Source organism: Varanus komodoensis, unplaced genomic scaffold (genome assembly GCF_004798865.1).
Source record: "Varanus komodoensis strain SLA01 unplaced genomic scaffold, ASM479886v1 scaffold25, whole genome shotgun sequence".
Classification (NCBI taxonomy): Eukaryota; Metazoa; Chordata; class Lepidosauria; order Squamata; family Varanidae; genus Varanus; species Varanus komodoensis.
The window spans coordinates 1,524,389-1,542,108 of NW_025335661.1; the positions used below are offsets into that span (position 1 = coordinate 1,524,389).

A 17,720-nucleotide genomic window follows, 5' to 3' on the forward strand; every position below is an offset into this window, starting at 1 on the left:
CAAGGGCATGGTGGACAAATTACGCATCCTCTTGTAATAGACAAAGTGAGCAAATGTTAATTGCTTGCACCATACAACTAATGATTTTTACCATAGCAGTGTTACATTAGGTTCAAATGGTGTGATTGCAAGTTGTTATTTACCAGGAAAAAAGAAATGCCATGATAAAATGCAAACGATATAACTCTGCGTTATGGTTTTACTGCATTCTGCACAGGGATAAAGCAATTGATTATTACTTCCAAATGGTAATTTCTAGGTATTATTGTAATTTTGTTTAGCTGTAGTTACCTCTCTGAATTAAAATGCCTTCCCTCTTTTCCCAAATTCATTTTTTTTGAGCAGGAACAATCCTGTGGCATTTGCTTCATAGAAGGGAAAGAGGAAGTATCTGTCTAAATTGCATTATATGAAATTGTTGCCACTGTTTCCAGACCTGTGTTCAGTTAAAGATGCACAAAAAAGCTTTCATTGCAACCCTCCAAAATATGAATTCTGTATCCTTTCGAATGATTTTAATATGCTGTGTAAAACAGTTATAATTACCCATCTCTAAAGAATGGGGCTTACGTAAGCAGCACACTCCTTTAACTCCATCTGCAATTTTCCAGTGTGATTTGAAACAGTTGATATATTTTTGGAAATATCAATATGAAAATTTAAATTCATTTTAAAGTCCATAAATGATGCATCCATGTCCACAATCTTATAAAAGTCTAACCAAGGAGAAGGCTGTTATTTGTTCAGCGACTTTTTTTTCTTTGCAGATGGTAAATTGCTAGAACTTAATTGTGAGTACAATTGATCTCTGTATACTTTATCTTTATTGGAGGAGCTTTCCTAGAATAAATAAAGCTTCTTGCTGTCTTTGCCTCCTTTGTTAGGGTAGCCAAAAATCACCCTATTGTTAATTCCATGTGCTCATGATGAGTTAAGCCTTTCAAACAGGGTGGCCATTAGATTTTTTTTTGTTGTAATAGCTACAAATGACAGTCTTGTAATTTGTCTTCTGTTTTCTAAGCCCTTTGGATGTACTGTCTCAGATTTTTCACCATGAGATCTAGAACAACATGGGCATTTCAAAATCCCACTTGTTTTAATGAAAGATATTTAAGCTTTTCTGCTATAATCATGTGACAAAAGTACTTACAATTGGCTGGCCCATGTCCTGAAACTCTAAAACATGAAAATTGGGATCTAAGTATAAGATGCCAATCAAATAATAAGCGACTGAAGGTCATGCTTGAAGATGCATATGCCTGTTAGCCATTGGAGGCAAAGAATTCTGTGTGCACATTAAAACTTCAGCAGCTACAAAGAACAGTTCTCTAGTTGTGCCTTGCACTTTCATCCTAAATACAGTAATCTACTAAGACTAATGCACTACACTGAGTATATTTTGTATGTAAATCAAATGGCTGAACTAACTGTTTTTACACACAGCCAACACACACACGGCTAACACACACACTCACACACATACACACCCCAAAGGCAAATATTTTACATTATATCTTATAAAACTGTACACTGTAATATTCTGTATCATGAAAACTCTTCAGTTATGTGAATTATTGTCTTTGTTAGTAAATAGAAATCTGAGACATAATGACTATTATAATTGTTAATTCTACTAAGATTGTAGTGTATATTTTAAATGACATTGTAAAAACGGCTGTTAAAAATAATGTCTTAGCCCTCTCCCATCTCATGTTTGTGTTGTGATTCCTTTTCACACTGTAAAGCACATCTTTTTTTAATAATTAAAATGCCCTCATTATACTAACATAAAAAATCCTGAAAATACATATTAGACAAAAATAATAGAATTCATCATTCTAAGTTGATGCTTCTTTCAGTTATTTTACCTATCATAGCACAATAAAACATTAATTGTAATTAAATAGCGACTGTGGGACATACCGCACACCAGCTATTGACAGTACCTCAACATCCCCTTTGGGATAACACAAATAACTGTTATTTTTCTGGTAACTGGATGTAAATATTTTCTCCAGTTCAGCAAGGATGATCAATCAACTTCTGGACCGTGCCTCTGGTGTGCAAAAGGGATGGAAAGTAAGTTTTTCTTGGTGAGGTCATATATACAACTGCAAACTAACAGGTGGTAAGCCCTATGAGCTCAAACAATGCTGATCACTTGATTGTGCTGAGTGTTGCAGTACTGATTCCAGGCTGCATGTCAAGACATCTGGTTCTGTGTTTTTGTTAATTTCATTGCTACAACATCCATGAACTCAATGACTGCTAATCTAATGCTCTTCCTTCCCCTTTCTAGTTGTCAGACAATAGCAACGCAGTCAAGTCGTAAGCATATGGTAAGGAAATACATGGGTAGGGAAACACTTCCTTATGTTTCAAAATACCTTAGGAAGTGTTTCTACATGTTGCTATATGGTTAAGGCAACTATACTGATTCATTAAACACAGCATATGGTACTTATATTGCTTTCTACATTCTAAACATCAAGAAAGAAAGAGATGCAAACATGCTATGATTTTCCTGACCACTTTGGAATTGTATCCAACAGGTAGAGATGGTGCTTACAATATAGTGGCTGATCCCTACAGATACACGATTATTGGCATGTACCTGAAATCTGATTATCCAATGGAACTCATATGAAATCTCAAATAGACAGCAGTCCATGATTCAATGAGCAAAAGAGGGTGGGTTGGGGGAAATGCCAACATATTAATTTACAACTTCAACACTCTTAACTGTATCTATCACAATAATTTAATCTACTCAGCTTTCTTTTCTTCATCCTTTTTACATCTTGAGTAGATGAGATGTTGGCAAGAACCATCTCCAGACACTGTGTACATACTCACGCTTGCTGTTAGCCAGTCCCAGACTAATATTTAGCACTTATACTAACATACCACATAATACTAGAGCGCACCATTTAGAGATCCACTTAGCATTGTTTTCACTTGGATAAGGCTGTAGGTATAAATGACAGTGAGCAGAAATTGCACAGTTATTGCAATGAAATGCAGCTATGACAAAGGGTCCCACAAAACTGCTAGGGCTGTAAGAATAAAAAGGAAGGAAGGTGAAACTTGATTGCCCACATCCCTGTCTACTTTCTGCTTAGGAGATGATTTTATAGTGGCTGTGGTGGTGGCATCCATCTTTTTCACCGTTGGTTTGGATTCACTCTTATCTCCTGGAATGACTCCAAGAACATCTGAAGGAAAACAAACAAAAATGTTGGTTACTTGCTAGATTATGCCAATAACAAAATGATAATTTTAATAGCCCTCTGTGAGGACGTCTATGTGTAGCTGTCCATCTGTTTGTTTAGCAGCACTATGCTGCCAAGACAATGTAAGAAAGACATCTGCAATTTGGCTTGCATACCAGGGGGCCCCTGGGGGTATACACGCTGAAAGTATTTTGTTTTTAGGCTATATGAATTAATTTTAATTACTTTTAAAATGTTCCTGTGTTTGAAGCCCACAATAACATCTTCAGTTACTCTCCTAACCAGTGTAGAGGTTTTCAGTCAAGGATGGGTAGTCCAAGGGATAGGATTATACAGCTGGCCTTCCTAATGGGGAATAAAGTGGGAACTCCCCTCAAGGAGCCATGCCTATGAGTGCCACCAGACACGGCTTTACTCAGATGGGGAAGGCCAAATGTGTCCAGCTCTGACAGCTTTGTAACTGCTTTGAGCAATTCCAGCCCATGCGGGGTTGGTTCTGTTTGCTAGATGGAAATGGAACATGCAGCATCATTTATTCCATAATGAGCATGTTCAAGGTTACAATCCAGACCTGAAATCCAGAGAGAATGCTGCGAGGTTGGGGGTGGAATAGAGCACTGTGGACTCCCAGTTTTGAATTTGGCAAGAGACCTCCAATCTGTCATGTCCAGTTCAGTTGTAGTTGACTGGTAAAGGTGCTTTGGTCAATCTTCTCCTATCTAAACTCTCCAGTATACTGAGGTAATCGCTCAAGGGGCAGGTTTGTAAGTCATGGCAAGCATGGGTTGGGATTGCCCAGTCTAGTGGTAATTTACCCCGTTTTCCCTGACTGAAGATCACAAACCCCAGCTGGTTTCACCATTTTTTGCCCCTCCTCTCTCCTGCTGTTGCCACACATTCTAGCAGCCCTGTTGAGAATACCCCATCATTGCTATGTTGTTCCTAATTACCTCATCTCCCTCTTCCTGTTTGGGCCTCTGAGTTTTTCAGGCAGGTTCTCTCTCTTCCCCCTCTGAATTATACCTCTCTCACTTTAAGACTTCCTAGACAATCCAGCTTCCTTTTTTAAAACTTTAAAATAAGCACATTTGCCACTAGAGAGAGGTAAGGGGGTATTCCAGGGACTGGTGGGGAAAAGGCCAGAATATGTGCTACCCAGTATCCTGTGTGGCTGCCTTGCTTCCCTCTAGACAGCCATCGAAAATGCAGAGTAGGAGCAGCAGAGAGCCAGAGATATCTCCCTGCCTTGTCTGGGATGCTTGTAGGCCTCCAAGTTGCGGGGTTTACAAGCATCAATGGTACAATGCATACAAAGTAACTGGGAAATATGTCTGAGTAGATGAGTTTAAAACTGGGCTGTTGAGTATGTCATTCAAGTGCTCTGTATACTGGCTAAGATTTCTCTTGCATGTAAACCACTTAGAGATTTTATTCTGCCAGGCCACCTAAAGGAATCATAAATTATTAAGTAAACTATCTGGATGTCATAGTTTAAATCCTACTGAGTGCAATCAGCAAATGCAGAAGCAAAACATTCGTTGGTTTTAATAATCTGGATTACAGTTGCTAACTTTGCAGTCAGTAAAGGCATTTAACATAGGAACATAAGAATATAAGAAGGGCCATGCTGGATCAGATCAATGGTCCATCTAGTGTATTATTCTGTTCACACAGTGGCCAACCAACTGTCCATAGGATCCCAGAAGCAAGACATGACTGCATTTCTCCCACCCATGTTCCCCAGCAACTGGTGTGGACAGGTATACTGCCTCTGCTACTGGAGGGAGCACATGGCAATCATCTTGTCCAAGAAGCAGTACAAGGCAGAGGCTTGGTTTGATCCTTAAATACCATACCGTGTACTTGACTCCACAATGCACAACAAAATATTTATCTCACAGAAGGCAAGCTAATATATTTATTGAATTTTTACCTTACCTTTCAATATAACATACCCAAGATGGTTAACAGCAAAAACAAAACAGAAAACCCACAACAAAAGATAACATAAATAATATAAAACCATAACACTTTAATACAAGCATATAAAAATAATCTGATCAAGAAAGAAAATACAAGGCAGAAACTGGATCTAAGCCTGAAATGTCCATCCACATATGATCCCAGGATCCACAACCAGTACACAGAAGGAAAGCTATAAAGCTGGAGATGTTCAGAGAAACACACACATATAACAAACAAGCAAGCAAACACAAAGTGAAGACAGGAACACACACCATACCAAAAATGAAAAATTACAAGGAATAAAACATGCACCACACCAAATGGATAAACCAACCAACCAACCAACCCCAAAATGGTGAAACATACACCATTAACACCAGATGGGAGAAAACACAGGCAAAATGCCGAACACATACACACCAATAGCACAGCCAAACTAATACATGCAAAATCACACAGATTCCCACCCCCTCCAACACACACACACAATATAAATGCACTACCACCACCAAATGCAAAAGCAAATTATGCCTCTCCCATGAACGATGAGGCAAAATACTGTCTATCCATGGCCTGTATGCTCCCATGGAAAACCAATTCCAATTTAAGAACTGACAATTGTCACATCATGGGCTCTTCCTTGTGCTGTAGAAGAGAGGGGAGGTAAACAAGCCAACTAACATGGGCCCTTATTTGATTTTCCGGTGCTAAACTCCTCCTGCTGGCACCAAGGGAATGTTGCTTTGGTGGCTTATATGGACTTCCTTAGTGAACCAGTAAACCCATTTCATTGGGAAGAAAGGGTTTGACCTCCCTGTCAACCGAGGGAGGCTGAGCAGAAGAGAAAGGAACTAGTGCAGCATTTCCACCTTTTCTTCATGGTTGGGATTGTTGAATGCCAGGTGAAGGTTTTTGAGTCACGTCAAAATATTCATTACTCATTCCTACTCATGTGCATGGTCCCATGCTGTCCTGCACGAGGCAATTAAGCAAGGACATCATTTTTCAGTTGGTCATATATTTCTACAGAATTGTTAGCAGCAAAGGACATTAATCTGCGAATTCTCATATATCCAAATTTATTCACTGCATGAGACACAAACTTTCTTTTACATTTGTGTACACAAACTAAAGACCTAGTTCTGAGCAGGGCATCCAAGCACCATTACAATAGAAATAAGCAATAATTGTAAACTTAGTAAACCAAAGCATAAATAAACTGTTAGAAATGAAACAAAACAAAAGAACCAAGATGTATCATATAGCTATTCCTTCCCTGCCCCCAACAACTTTAGTGGCAAATTCCTGGAAGAAAATGGTTAGATGGCATTTATTCCAGAAATATAAATGTAATCAGAGATCACTGTCTGCAGGCCAGCTGCTTCAGAGAACTATCAATATACTCTCTCCCTGGATCATAAAAATTAGTTAATTTTATCTGAAAATACAATCTCTAAGTGATATACACAATGAAAGGAACGCTGTCTTCCTTCCTGCTTTATCATAACACTAGCATTCATCTGGGGGAGGGGGGGAGTCTAATCATTTTTGGAATTACTTTTGGTTTATTGCAGGTGATGGTGCTACAGATGCCATTCCTGCTTCATAGTTAAAAATGTAATTTCTGACACAGCAGTGACATCTTATAATGGAGTTGGTTCAAGTGCCAAAAGAAAAAGGGAATATTTGGGTGAGTGCGTGAAGACATTCTCATGAGAATGCTTAAAAAGGAACATCCTTCAAATGCTCATTAAATGAGTGGAAACTACAACACAATGTTGCTGTGTCAAGTGCTTGGGTTGAATTTTCAGCTAGCAACCCAACTCTTCTTTCAGGCTACTGTCCTTCCATCGATTTTTTCTTCTTCCCGCCACCGCCACCACCACCACAAGTGAGCAGTCTGCAGCTTTGCTAATGCTTAGTGGGCAGCTTTGGTAGTGCACCCTTGCTGTCTTTGCTCCTTCTCCTCTGCCATCTAGGGAACCTTGGGAGCCCCCTCAAGTCCCTTTATATTACCTGGTTGTGTGTGGGCGTGGGTAGGGTGGGGGTGCTGCATTGGCTACATAAGCACTAGTAGTTAAGTCTGAACATCAGGACTAGAGTGAATGATTAAGAATAAATTCTGGCCATCTGACAGCACCAAGCCCCTCTTTCCATCACTGCTATTCCCTCAGTTGCGGTAAAGGCACTATTGCTCCATTGCCTCTTATATCATCTTGGCCTGCTGACTTCAGCTCTCTTGAGTCTGCTGATTAAATAAAGACCTCACTAAGTTAAATCTATGCCTGTTCTCCACTTGGCCATATCCACTGTTGTGGCTTGATTGGCCTCCATAAATTGGCCAGGTAGGGATGTATTAATTCATTTATTTCTCTGAGATTGACTTAACCAAAATATCTGAGGTAACACTGAATGCAATCAAAAAGGGAGGAAAGGGGTGGGGGAAGAAAAAAAGAAAAGGAAAAAAAAAGGTTGTTGGCTTTTAAAAGCTTTCCCCTCAGTACTGACTTCTTAATGCACTCCATAACAAGCGTTAAATAATACATTAGGAAAATCTGCTTTAACCTTTCTAAGGAAAAGACTTCAACATTAATTTTCTCTTTTGCTGTGGTTACATAGCAAAGATTATTCCAAGTGATTTTATGCATAGTTATTTAGAATTGAAAGTGGAAGGTTAGATGTGCAAACTGGGCATTTTGTAAATCTCTTTAAGGATTAAATGCACAGCATCAGTAAAGTATTGTACTCAGGTAGGGCCATCCTTTCACAGGCAAACCCTAAGCTTAGCAGGTATGCAGTGTTTTATTTCCCTTTCATGAGAATTATCTCTTCAGAGAAAAAGGGAAGCAGGTTCCTCTTAAATGTGGGATGCACTTGGTGCCAATGCCTCAGAGACTGTAACTTTGACTCTTAGTCACTCCCAATGCTATTATTGTAAGTAGCTCACAAATGCTATCTTTGGCTGCAGTGCAGTCACAGAGACAAGAATGGTTCTAGCAGAGCCTTATAAACACAAATGAGAATGAGGGGAACTCCCCCAAGAGCAACAGTGAGTGAACAATCATTTTAGTCTCCACCATAGGGAGTCTATTTCTGGTTCACTTGTTTTTCACATGTTTTTGCCCCACATTACATTCCACTCCACTGACAGATAAATGTGCAATTTGATATGTATTACATATATACTTTGAAAGCAATTCTGCATTCCCTCTAAACTTGGAGGATTATAGGCATCCTATGAAGGATGAGAGGAGCACAAAGGTTTCCTCTCTGCTCCTCCTGCCCTGAATCTCAGCTAGACAGCTGATTTCAGCTATTTAGCTAAGGAGATGGAGAGAAAGTGCCACCTTGACACTTTTTATCTTGTGTTGGTCCTATCTCATCTCGCTAGAATACCCCTAAATCCCTTCTCTAAAGCTCTTCTTGCAATCTTGGAGAAGTAGTTAGTGTGGTTCTTTCAGAGGGGAAGGAAGGGCACTCTAAATACAGGGTCTCAGCACTGATGCCAGGCTATTTTTCAGTGTTAAGAGCTGGAACCTGAAAAAAAGAAACCCTGTGGCCCTTTCTTTCCAGCCTAGGGTTCATAGGACGGCAGTATTAAACCATATATGTAAATATGTATTTTAATGGGTATTTTTCAAACTACATATTTATATTTGTGCATGTTCAATCAAAATATTATTTAAATATGTTTAAACTGCTGAAATTTGCATTGCAACTTACACCACATAAATGTGTTATTTCTTTGGAAAGTAAAGAATTCACCCTGTAACCTCAAATGGGAGTCCTCCTTTAATTCAAGATCTCACGCTGTGCAGGTGTGATATTTTGAGAGTTCTAGTTTGGAATTCTAGTTTGGAACTGTACAACATATCATATTGTCAAGCATCACCATGTCATGCATCCCTTTCAAATGGGTTGTTTTTGCATGGCTGTTCTAAGTAATGTTTACTTGCCATCGCTGGTTGGTATATATGGAGGAGAGATAGATGGATTGCTATATGAAAATGTATACAACCTATGCGGCCGCTACTTTGAAGATGGCTGATTTGTGGAAAGAGTTCCAATGCCAACATTTAACCAGAAAGGGTTAAAGCGTATCATATTTCCTCCTGAAAGAAAATACAAAAACCAACTGTGCACATACAGTGAAATGCAGTATTTTAGAAGATGGCTAGACATGCTCTGAAGTTCTCAATCTATTCCAAAAGTAATAATGACTTTTAAAGGCAACAAGCCAAGCTTGCTGCAAAGATGAGCATTATGAATGTATCGGTTTTGAGCTATGAGTGAACTAATCACAAAATTTGGTGGCATCACTAGTTGTATCATTAGGAGAAATGCCAAATCTGGTGGATAGCTAAACCCTAATCCTTTTTTTAATCTGAGGGGTTCAGGTGAGGCAATTTTTGTGTAAGAAATGTGCAAAGACAGAATTCCTCAGTGATCCCTACCACACCCCTATGGCGTCCCTGAGTGCACGAACTTTTTGCATGTATTGAATGATTACCATTCACTTTCCTGGGAAAAATGGACATGGGAATACTGCCTGAAATTTTAAGCTTAATCCCTTTTTAATCCCACTTTTACAATAAAGTTTATGAGGATACCTTACATGAAATAAAAATACAGTTCATAAAATATGCAATAAGAACAATACCATGGACTGAAACAGCAGTAAGATCAACATAAAGAGAATAAAATTTCATGCCACATGGACATTTCATTTCACTTTGTTTTTATTATGAATCTACCAAAATACACAAATTTCTTTATATTTGGAATGGAAATAACTTGAGATTTTAAAAAAATCTTAATGTGGAAGTGACAGATCTGTCTATAATAATGTATCTTTAAAGCATTCATAGGTGTATTTATAACAAATAAATAAAAATAAAGACCTTTTCCAAATATAATTTGGTCCTGTATCCTTAGTAGTTTGCAACTCACTTCACCTCATATGCTTGTTTCCTAGCAAAGCTCAACATTTCCTATATGAAGACAAGTCTTTTTGGAGATAGCAGGTATCACGCCTCTTTTTCTTACTCAAGATTACAAAGCCCATGGTTTTCTCATCACCTAGAAATAATAACTGTCAAAGTACTAAGGACAGTAAAGATGTTATCTTAAGCACAGCCAATTATTAACTGTATGCATTCAAAGAGAGACTTCATCAAAAGTTTAATAAGTAGGAAACTGTGCCAAGGTTAGAGAAACTCACCTAACTACCTTCAAAAGCAAATGCCTCAGGATCTAGGGATCACACAGAATTAATTCTCTCACAAACGTCAAGATTTATCAAAAACTTCAGCAGTTCTTATTCTTAAAAGTCAATAATAAAAGAAGGTAGGAATACCCAAGATATGTGTTAGGAAGGATGAAGAATAACATGTTTCATGGCTTGGGAAGGAAAAAAAAAACACATGCAAATGATGACTAAGCCAAGAGCTAATCCCAACCTCCCCCTCCCACAAAGCCAGTGAATGAGAAATACCATAATAAGAAAAAGAATACAATACTGGGGTTGTACTGTAACACTTAATTCTAAACTTTGGAAATAAATACATAGGGTCCAATCCAGCTGTAGTTGACTGGTAAAGGTGCATATGGCTTAAAATGTCATAATAAGTAACCAAGATAAAACACAATATATATACTCAAGTAAAATGTATTTAATAACTTAAAAACCAGTGGCAACAATATGGATAGTCTAAATAAGGGGTCCTCAAACTTTTTCAACGGGGCCAGCTGAAAGGCAGCAATGATGGACATGGGCCTGTGAGAGGGGGAGTGCCTGGGGGCGTGGGCCAGTGAGGTAGGCACACACGAGGCAGTGGCGGGCGCGTATGGTAGCGACTCGCTCACTTGGAGATCTCCCAGTGAGTCCAAAACCATCTCCGAGCAAGTAAGCCACCGCCTCGCTGCCCGTGCGGCAAGTGCACACATGTGTGCGTATGGGAAGCAGGCGGTGGCAGCTTGCTTCTTCAGAGGACTCCCAGCGAGTCCAAAACCATCTCTGAGGTGCATGCGTGCGCATGGGAGGTGGACAGCGGCAGCTTGCTCACTTGGAGATCTCCGAGCAAGTCCAAAACCATCTCCAAGTGAGCAAGCTGCCATTTTGCTGTGTGACGAGGCAGGCGGCAGTGGCGGTAGTGGGTGTGGGCATGATTAGTCCAAAACCTCTGAGGCAGATCCAGCCCGTGGACCATAGTTTGAGGACCCATGGTCTAAATAGTGCCATAGGTTTGTAGGAAAAGAAAAGAAGTGCCTAAAACTCAATGAAGCAGACGCCTGATAAATCTCGAGTGGTGGCACACTCGACAATCGGGGTGGCTCTACAGAAAAGTCCCTCCTCCTCGCAACCTCCCACTTAACCTTCTTAGGGAGAGGAACCTGTGGAAAGGCCTCCATTGATTACCTTAAACAACAGGAAGAAATGTATGGAGTAAGATGCTTCCTAAGATAGTGTGGTCCCAAGTCATTTAGGGCTTTATATTTCATAGTCAAAAACTTGAATTCGGCCCAGAGTGGAACAGGCAGCTAGTGCAGTTGACGGAGGACAGGTATAATATGTTCATAAGAACTGGTCCTTGTCCGAAACCACACTGCCCTGTTCTGGATCATTTGAGGAGTCAGGACTGCCTTCAAGGAAGCTTCCATGCAAAGTGTATTACCATAGTCCAGTCTGGAGGTCACCTGTGCATGCATGACCGGGCTGCTCAACACCTGCCGCCACCTCCTGTGAATGCCAGCTTGCTGCTCGCCACCTGCTGCTGCCACTCATGGGCACCTGCTTGTGGGTCTCAAACATCTGACAATTTCCATATATGGCTCTTCCATTGAGCAAGTCTGGCCACCCTTGACATATGTGTCACTAGGAAGTCATAGGTAGTAGAGATGGGATACCTGGATACCCTTCTGTTGCTGCTCTTTCCAAGAGACTCTATGGTGGTGTTTTTTCACCACAAATGGAAAAAATTGAGCTTTTTGATCTGACTGTTGTGATAGTCAATAGTTGTAAGCCAAAACCATACAACAAATCATAGTTTCTTATTGTGGTTTTCGGTTACAAAACAAGGCATGGTGCTGTTATCTGATTGGGTCCAGACAACACAACACTTATTGAAAAGATTGCAATGATTGCTTGTCATGACTGTAAATCCAGTCATAAACTCTGTAAAGATGGACCTTTGGGGTAGTGGTAACTTCAGTGGAGACTGCTTTGCCCACCAAGCAATCTTTGACGTTTTTAGTTGATTGATTCAAATGTTTTTATTTGATTATAAGTCACCTTGGATTATTTTTAGCTGAATGAATGAAAACAATAAATACTTCAGAAGGCATTTGAAGGTCTTAGCTGAATGCTGCTTTTAGCCTATTGTGATATTTCAATGATGGTTGCTGGTCTGGTTTTATCTGTTTACTCATATAGTTTTATTCTGATTTGAAAATTGATTATAAACTCTCCCTGGGGTATCCCATTGAGACAAAAAGATGGGCTTCTTTATGACCCCAGAGAAAAACTGGAGATGCTCACTCTAACCTGCATTGCAAATCTGAGGAGAATGTTTGGCTCCAGCTTCAACAAGAAGTTCTTTCCCTCAGAAATAGCTGAAGTATTATGAATCTTGCTATTGTACCAGTATGACCTGAAGGAATAGATGTTGGTCAAAATGAGTCTTTTGGATATTAAAATTACAGGACTTTCTTGGAAAAGTGTAGAAATGCTGAAACCACCTTTTCCCCTTATTTATTAGCTAAACTAGAAAAGGATTGCTATGAGTTAGAAAGCATATATGCAAATTGCAGGAATGACAGAATCCCAGCAAAGAGCAAAGGGTTAACCTTCCCCCCAATCCCCACACTAGAGTTCCAATCTGAATTGGGTCTCCTATGCTATAATTTGTGAAAGAGAAAAAGAACAGATGTAGCTGCATGCTATGTATTATATAAATGCATAATATGACAATGAATTAATGCCACAGTTAGCTCTAAACCTTAAATTCCTAGATGAGGAACTAGGAATACTAACTTTATGAACCAAAATGTACAAACTTTATTTATTGTGTGCATTTAATTATCAAATGAGGTGTCCGTATGCATAAGAAGGGATGAATCATTATGCCAGACAAGTGTTCAAGTCCTGTAGGGTTTGAAAAGACATGCAGATTTTGTTTGAAATATAAGCAAACAGAGACTAATTACAGGTACCTTGAGCCAACTCAAACATTCATTCACTGAAGTATATATTTGTAACAGTCTAGAGTTGACAAGTGTTGACATGGTACATAGTTTTCACTCGGAGATACTTTTTCTACCTGCAAAATGAAATGATGAGGAAGTCCCATGCATGATATCTAATGAGCTCTTCATGGGGTCTGGAGGTGCTGCAGGTTGCTGGAAGAAAACACGTTTTACATGCAGAATTCAATCCTGATTCAATCCTTGACATTTTTGGTTGGAAAAACTCCTTGTCTGAAACCTGGGAAGGGCCAATGATCTGGCTTCCCGTGACAGACGGCAACTTCTTATGTTCACTGATGTATTATTATTTGTAATTTAGGATGGTTTTTGATCCCTGTTCCACTCACTCAGTACTTGGGCAATGCACAAGCAGAACAACATAAGAATAACTTGGTCTTTGTGGAGAAAGGAAAGATCTCAGAGTGCATTTGATCTTTGTCCTGCATTGTGAGATAAATGGCATGTCCATTCTGTACTGTAACTTACAGACAGTCCTACAGACTTGTCCTTCTACTATATTGGCTTAAAGTTCCTAGTCTAAGAAGTCTCCAAATTTCATCCTCATGCTTTTTATGTTTCTCTGTAAACCAAAACATACTCAGGGTCCAAAAGCACTGAAGAATCTCCATAGGAATACTTCTATGGGGTATTTTTCTACCCCCCAAATAAGTCCCAAACAAAGGACAAAGGACAGTCCAATACAGATCATCTTTAAAGATAAGATTCTAAGCTAAAAACTCTACTAGAAAGAATAAAAAATAATTGAGGGAAGAATTAGCTGTGATTTCTGAAGTTAGTAGGCCAGTCCATTGTTATGCAAAGAAAAGGTCAAGAGACCAAGCACTGTAATGCAGATTTTGTTTTGCATAGCCTCAGGAAAGATTAAACCTTAGCTATACTGGTTGAGAGCTGAAACCTCCCAAGAGGAAAATTCAGCCAGAACAAAGTGTTTTCATATGCAGCATTTTTCTTGCCAGAGGTTTTTTCATCCAAGGTAAAAAAAGAAGACCCCAAATATGACAATTGCTAGTTTTTTGTTGACATAAGACTGAGCCCAAATGTTTGAACATCTTTCGCTAGGTTGGTTCACCAGGATTCCAGTGGGATTCTGGCTTATTGATATCAAGCAGAGTGCTGCCCAACTGCTCATCCTGTAGCTAGATCCATCTATCCATCATTCATTTATCATGGCATTTGGCTTACACCTCCCAAAATGATGCAGGATCATAAACCATGGTTTGTTGTTGGCTTATGGCTGTGGCTTGTTTGAGAGGAGCTACTCCAGAATCCCAGCTTTCAGCAGCACAATAAGCAAGTGTGGACAGAGGATCTATGTTTGTTAGCCACTGTTAGCTCGCAGAAGGAACTATGCTGAAATGATCAGGCAGCAGGGACCAAGAAGCTTGCTTGGTCATGATATGTCAGGACTCTTTACATCTTATTGTGGTATGTGAATGATGCTACTGATTTTATTTGTTTGTTTATTTATTAAAAAGCTTTTCTATCTGGTACCCTATAAATGTCTTGGTACGGCTTACTATTTTACTATCCTCAGATGAACTGTGGAGTAACCAAATATGTTAGTTTCTTCAAAAATATTCGTCAAAATATACATAGCAGACTATATAATCAACAGACTTATAACCACCAAAGTCCATAGCTGCAAGACTGAGTTTGAGCAAGATGGTTTTAGAATAATTCCCAGATGTGTCAACTGGAAAACCCTTAACTGATTCCAGGGTAGCTTAATTCTGAATAACTGTATTAAGAGCTAAGGTGTGGATTGTCTGTGCACACACTAGCTTGTAAATCTCATGGAACTCAGTGGGAAATTACTTTGAAAGAACTAGGTTGCATGGGTGTCCCATAGCCTTGATAAGTTATTACAAGGAGAATAAGTCACATGACAGCCATCAAGAAAATGCAAGCATGTTTATGGAAATATTCAGTTACCTGATGAGTTCTCCTCTGATCAAAGAAACTGTTTTGGTTGACAGCTTTGTGAGAAAATTAAAGAAAAGTGCAACCTGGTGGAACAGGATCTTAAATTACAGTAGATGCTGCACTACTGTTATTACATTTTTATCACCTTTGGTATCACTAGCTGAAATTGCTTTTACGTATCCAAAACAAGGAGCTCTCAAAACAAGGTAATAACCATGAAATGTGCAGTTTTCCAATAGCACCAAACTATTTTCAAATGATGCATTATCCTGCCATCATGACCAACACTAATTATTTTCAAATGTGGCTATGGCAGACAAATGGGAGAAATGAAAGATTATGCCTCTTAGAATGAAAGTGGAAATTAGAGAACCCTCAACCTGTCATGCCTACAGAATTCATAATGCAGATCTGGGGTCCTAATGAATTCTTTTCTACTGCAGAACTGGTTGAGGTAGTCAATTGATATTTATTAATGCAGTAGCATGCATGATTAATAAGCATGGTTTGGATGCTTCTTCTGCTAGTTGCTAGCATTTTCTGTCTTTAGAATTGTAGTACAAATGTCCTAGGACTCGATTCTGCACTAGTTAATCATTTTAGCCAACATATGGAAAGAGCAAGATATAAATATATTAAATGGATAAATATGGGCTTGAAGAAGACTCCAAAACTAACAGGCAAGAGTAAATGCCAAACACCAGTAGAGATGGGTGAATCAATCCACAGCTGGGTGGTGTGTCACATTCATATTTAAAACTAGCTTGTTCCATTCCATTTCTGTACTAATCTGTGACTAAAAAGAAAAGAAAAAAAAAAAGAAAATCCACAAAAATGCACATTTCATACTTGTTAAAAAAGAAGTGTTGAATGGGTTTTTCCCCCCACTCCTGAATGTATTTTCACTCCAAATATGCAATTTTCCCCTCAGAAAGCAAATTTGACACATTTCTTGACCTGAGCTGTGTGCTGTAACTTTCAAAGAAATGTGAGGTCCCACTGACAAATACATTATACTGTATGCATTAGTCTGGAAGGTGTGTGTGTGGTTGGGGGGGGGGAGGCAGATCAGGGGGGCTTATTTAGCTCTGAGTAAATATGTGTGGTGGTTCAAAAACCCATCCAGATAACTAAGGATCAGATAGTTCATTTACACATATAGAAACAGTAAAATCAAAGCAAATATACTCAAACAATAAAAGGAAATTACATTGTGAATCTTCAAGTGCCTGCTTCAGCATTTGTTAATATGGGGTAGTAACTCTTTGTTAGACATTAGCCATGGGACTAAACTTGCTCCTTCCTGCTTTTAACAAAGCAAAATATTACATCTTCCAACTTCGTAGCAAATCAGAACTAAAACTGTTCATTTTGTATTAACTGGAAGAATTTAGATAAGAAAAGGGCAGTATGCTCATCATTCTCTTTGAAAGTTACTATTGGTGATATTTTTTAAAATCACAAAAGGAGAAACAACTGACACAAAGAAATATAATCACACTTCCTTCTTAAAGAAATGTGTGAATTGTAAAGACAGCACTAGATTAGTGATTTGCTCACATAGAAAAACAAGTCTTTGTTCCTTGGATTCTCATGAAAACTGCTTCTATTTCTCATCCACTAACACCACAGCTTTTTAAAAATGAAGAATTTTCTTTGAAAAATTCATAATATTTCTACATCTCATACAAGATATCTTAAATAAAGATGATAGCAAAACAAAATTAATTTAAAATTTCTTTATAAAATAAGATGGAAATGAAATCTGCAATGAGCATGACAATAACAGTTGCAAAGCTGTAAATGAATCAAATTATGGACCAAATATATATAAGGCAAAACACAGCAAGAAATTTTGATAATTAAAGCAGTCAATTGCATAATTAATTTAGGGGCATATTACAAATTGCCTTTGTTGGTTGGGACCAGGAGCTGTCTTCCATGTGAGGAAGGGACTTTCAGGAAGGTCTGCCCGGTTTTTGAACATCACCCCCTTTCCCACAACATAGTTCACCTCATTTAGTAGGTTTTCCTGACTCTCTGTAGTCTTTTTAGGCAGCTGAAGGGGCTGCTGTGGGTCCGAAGAGAAACAGAGATGTTCACATCTATCTGTGCAGCTGATCCAGTGTAAATCCAATATACTTGGATCCATTTCTTTATGTGTATATAATTTGCAGTGGGGGGCAGTTGCAATGCTCACCTGCCAAGATGTCTGCAATATTAAGGATGCAGTACATCCTATATACATGTTTCTGGGAATAATTTCCATAGAACTCAACATGGCTTACTCTGAGCAGAAAGGTGAAGGAACGCACTGTTAATGATTAAACCCCT

The 17,720-nt window shown here is 38.9% G+C and overlaps 1 protein-coding gene across 1 annotated transcript in view; it reads right to left on the reverse strand.

Annotated features, from left to right (window-relative positions):
* Nucleotides 1-3,024: 3,024 nt before the first annotated feature.
* The window catches only part of LOC123024793 (glypican-5-like), a 406,903-nt gene continuing 392,207 nt past the window's right edge, over nucleotides 3,025-17,720 (reverse strand). Inside the window, exon 8 of the mRNA XM_044432951.1 lies at nucleotides 3,025-3,215. Within this exon, the coding sequence (XP_044288886.1) occupies nucleotides 3,025-3,215 (191 nt within the window). The remainder of the gene's footprint in view (nucleotides 3,216-17,720) is intronic.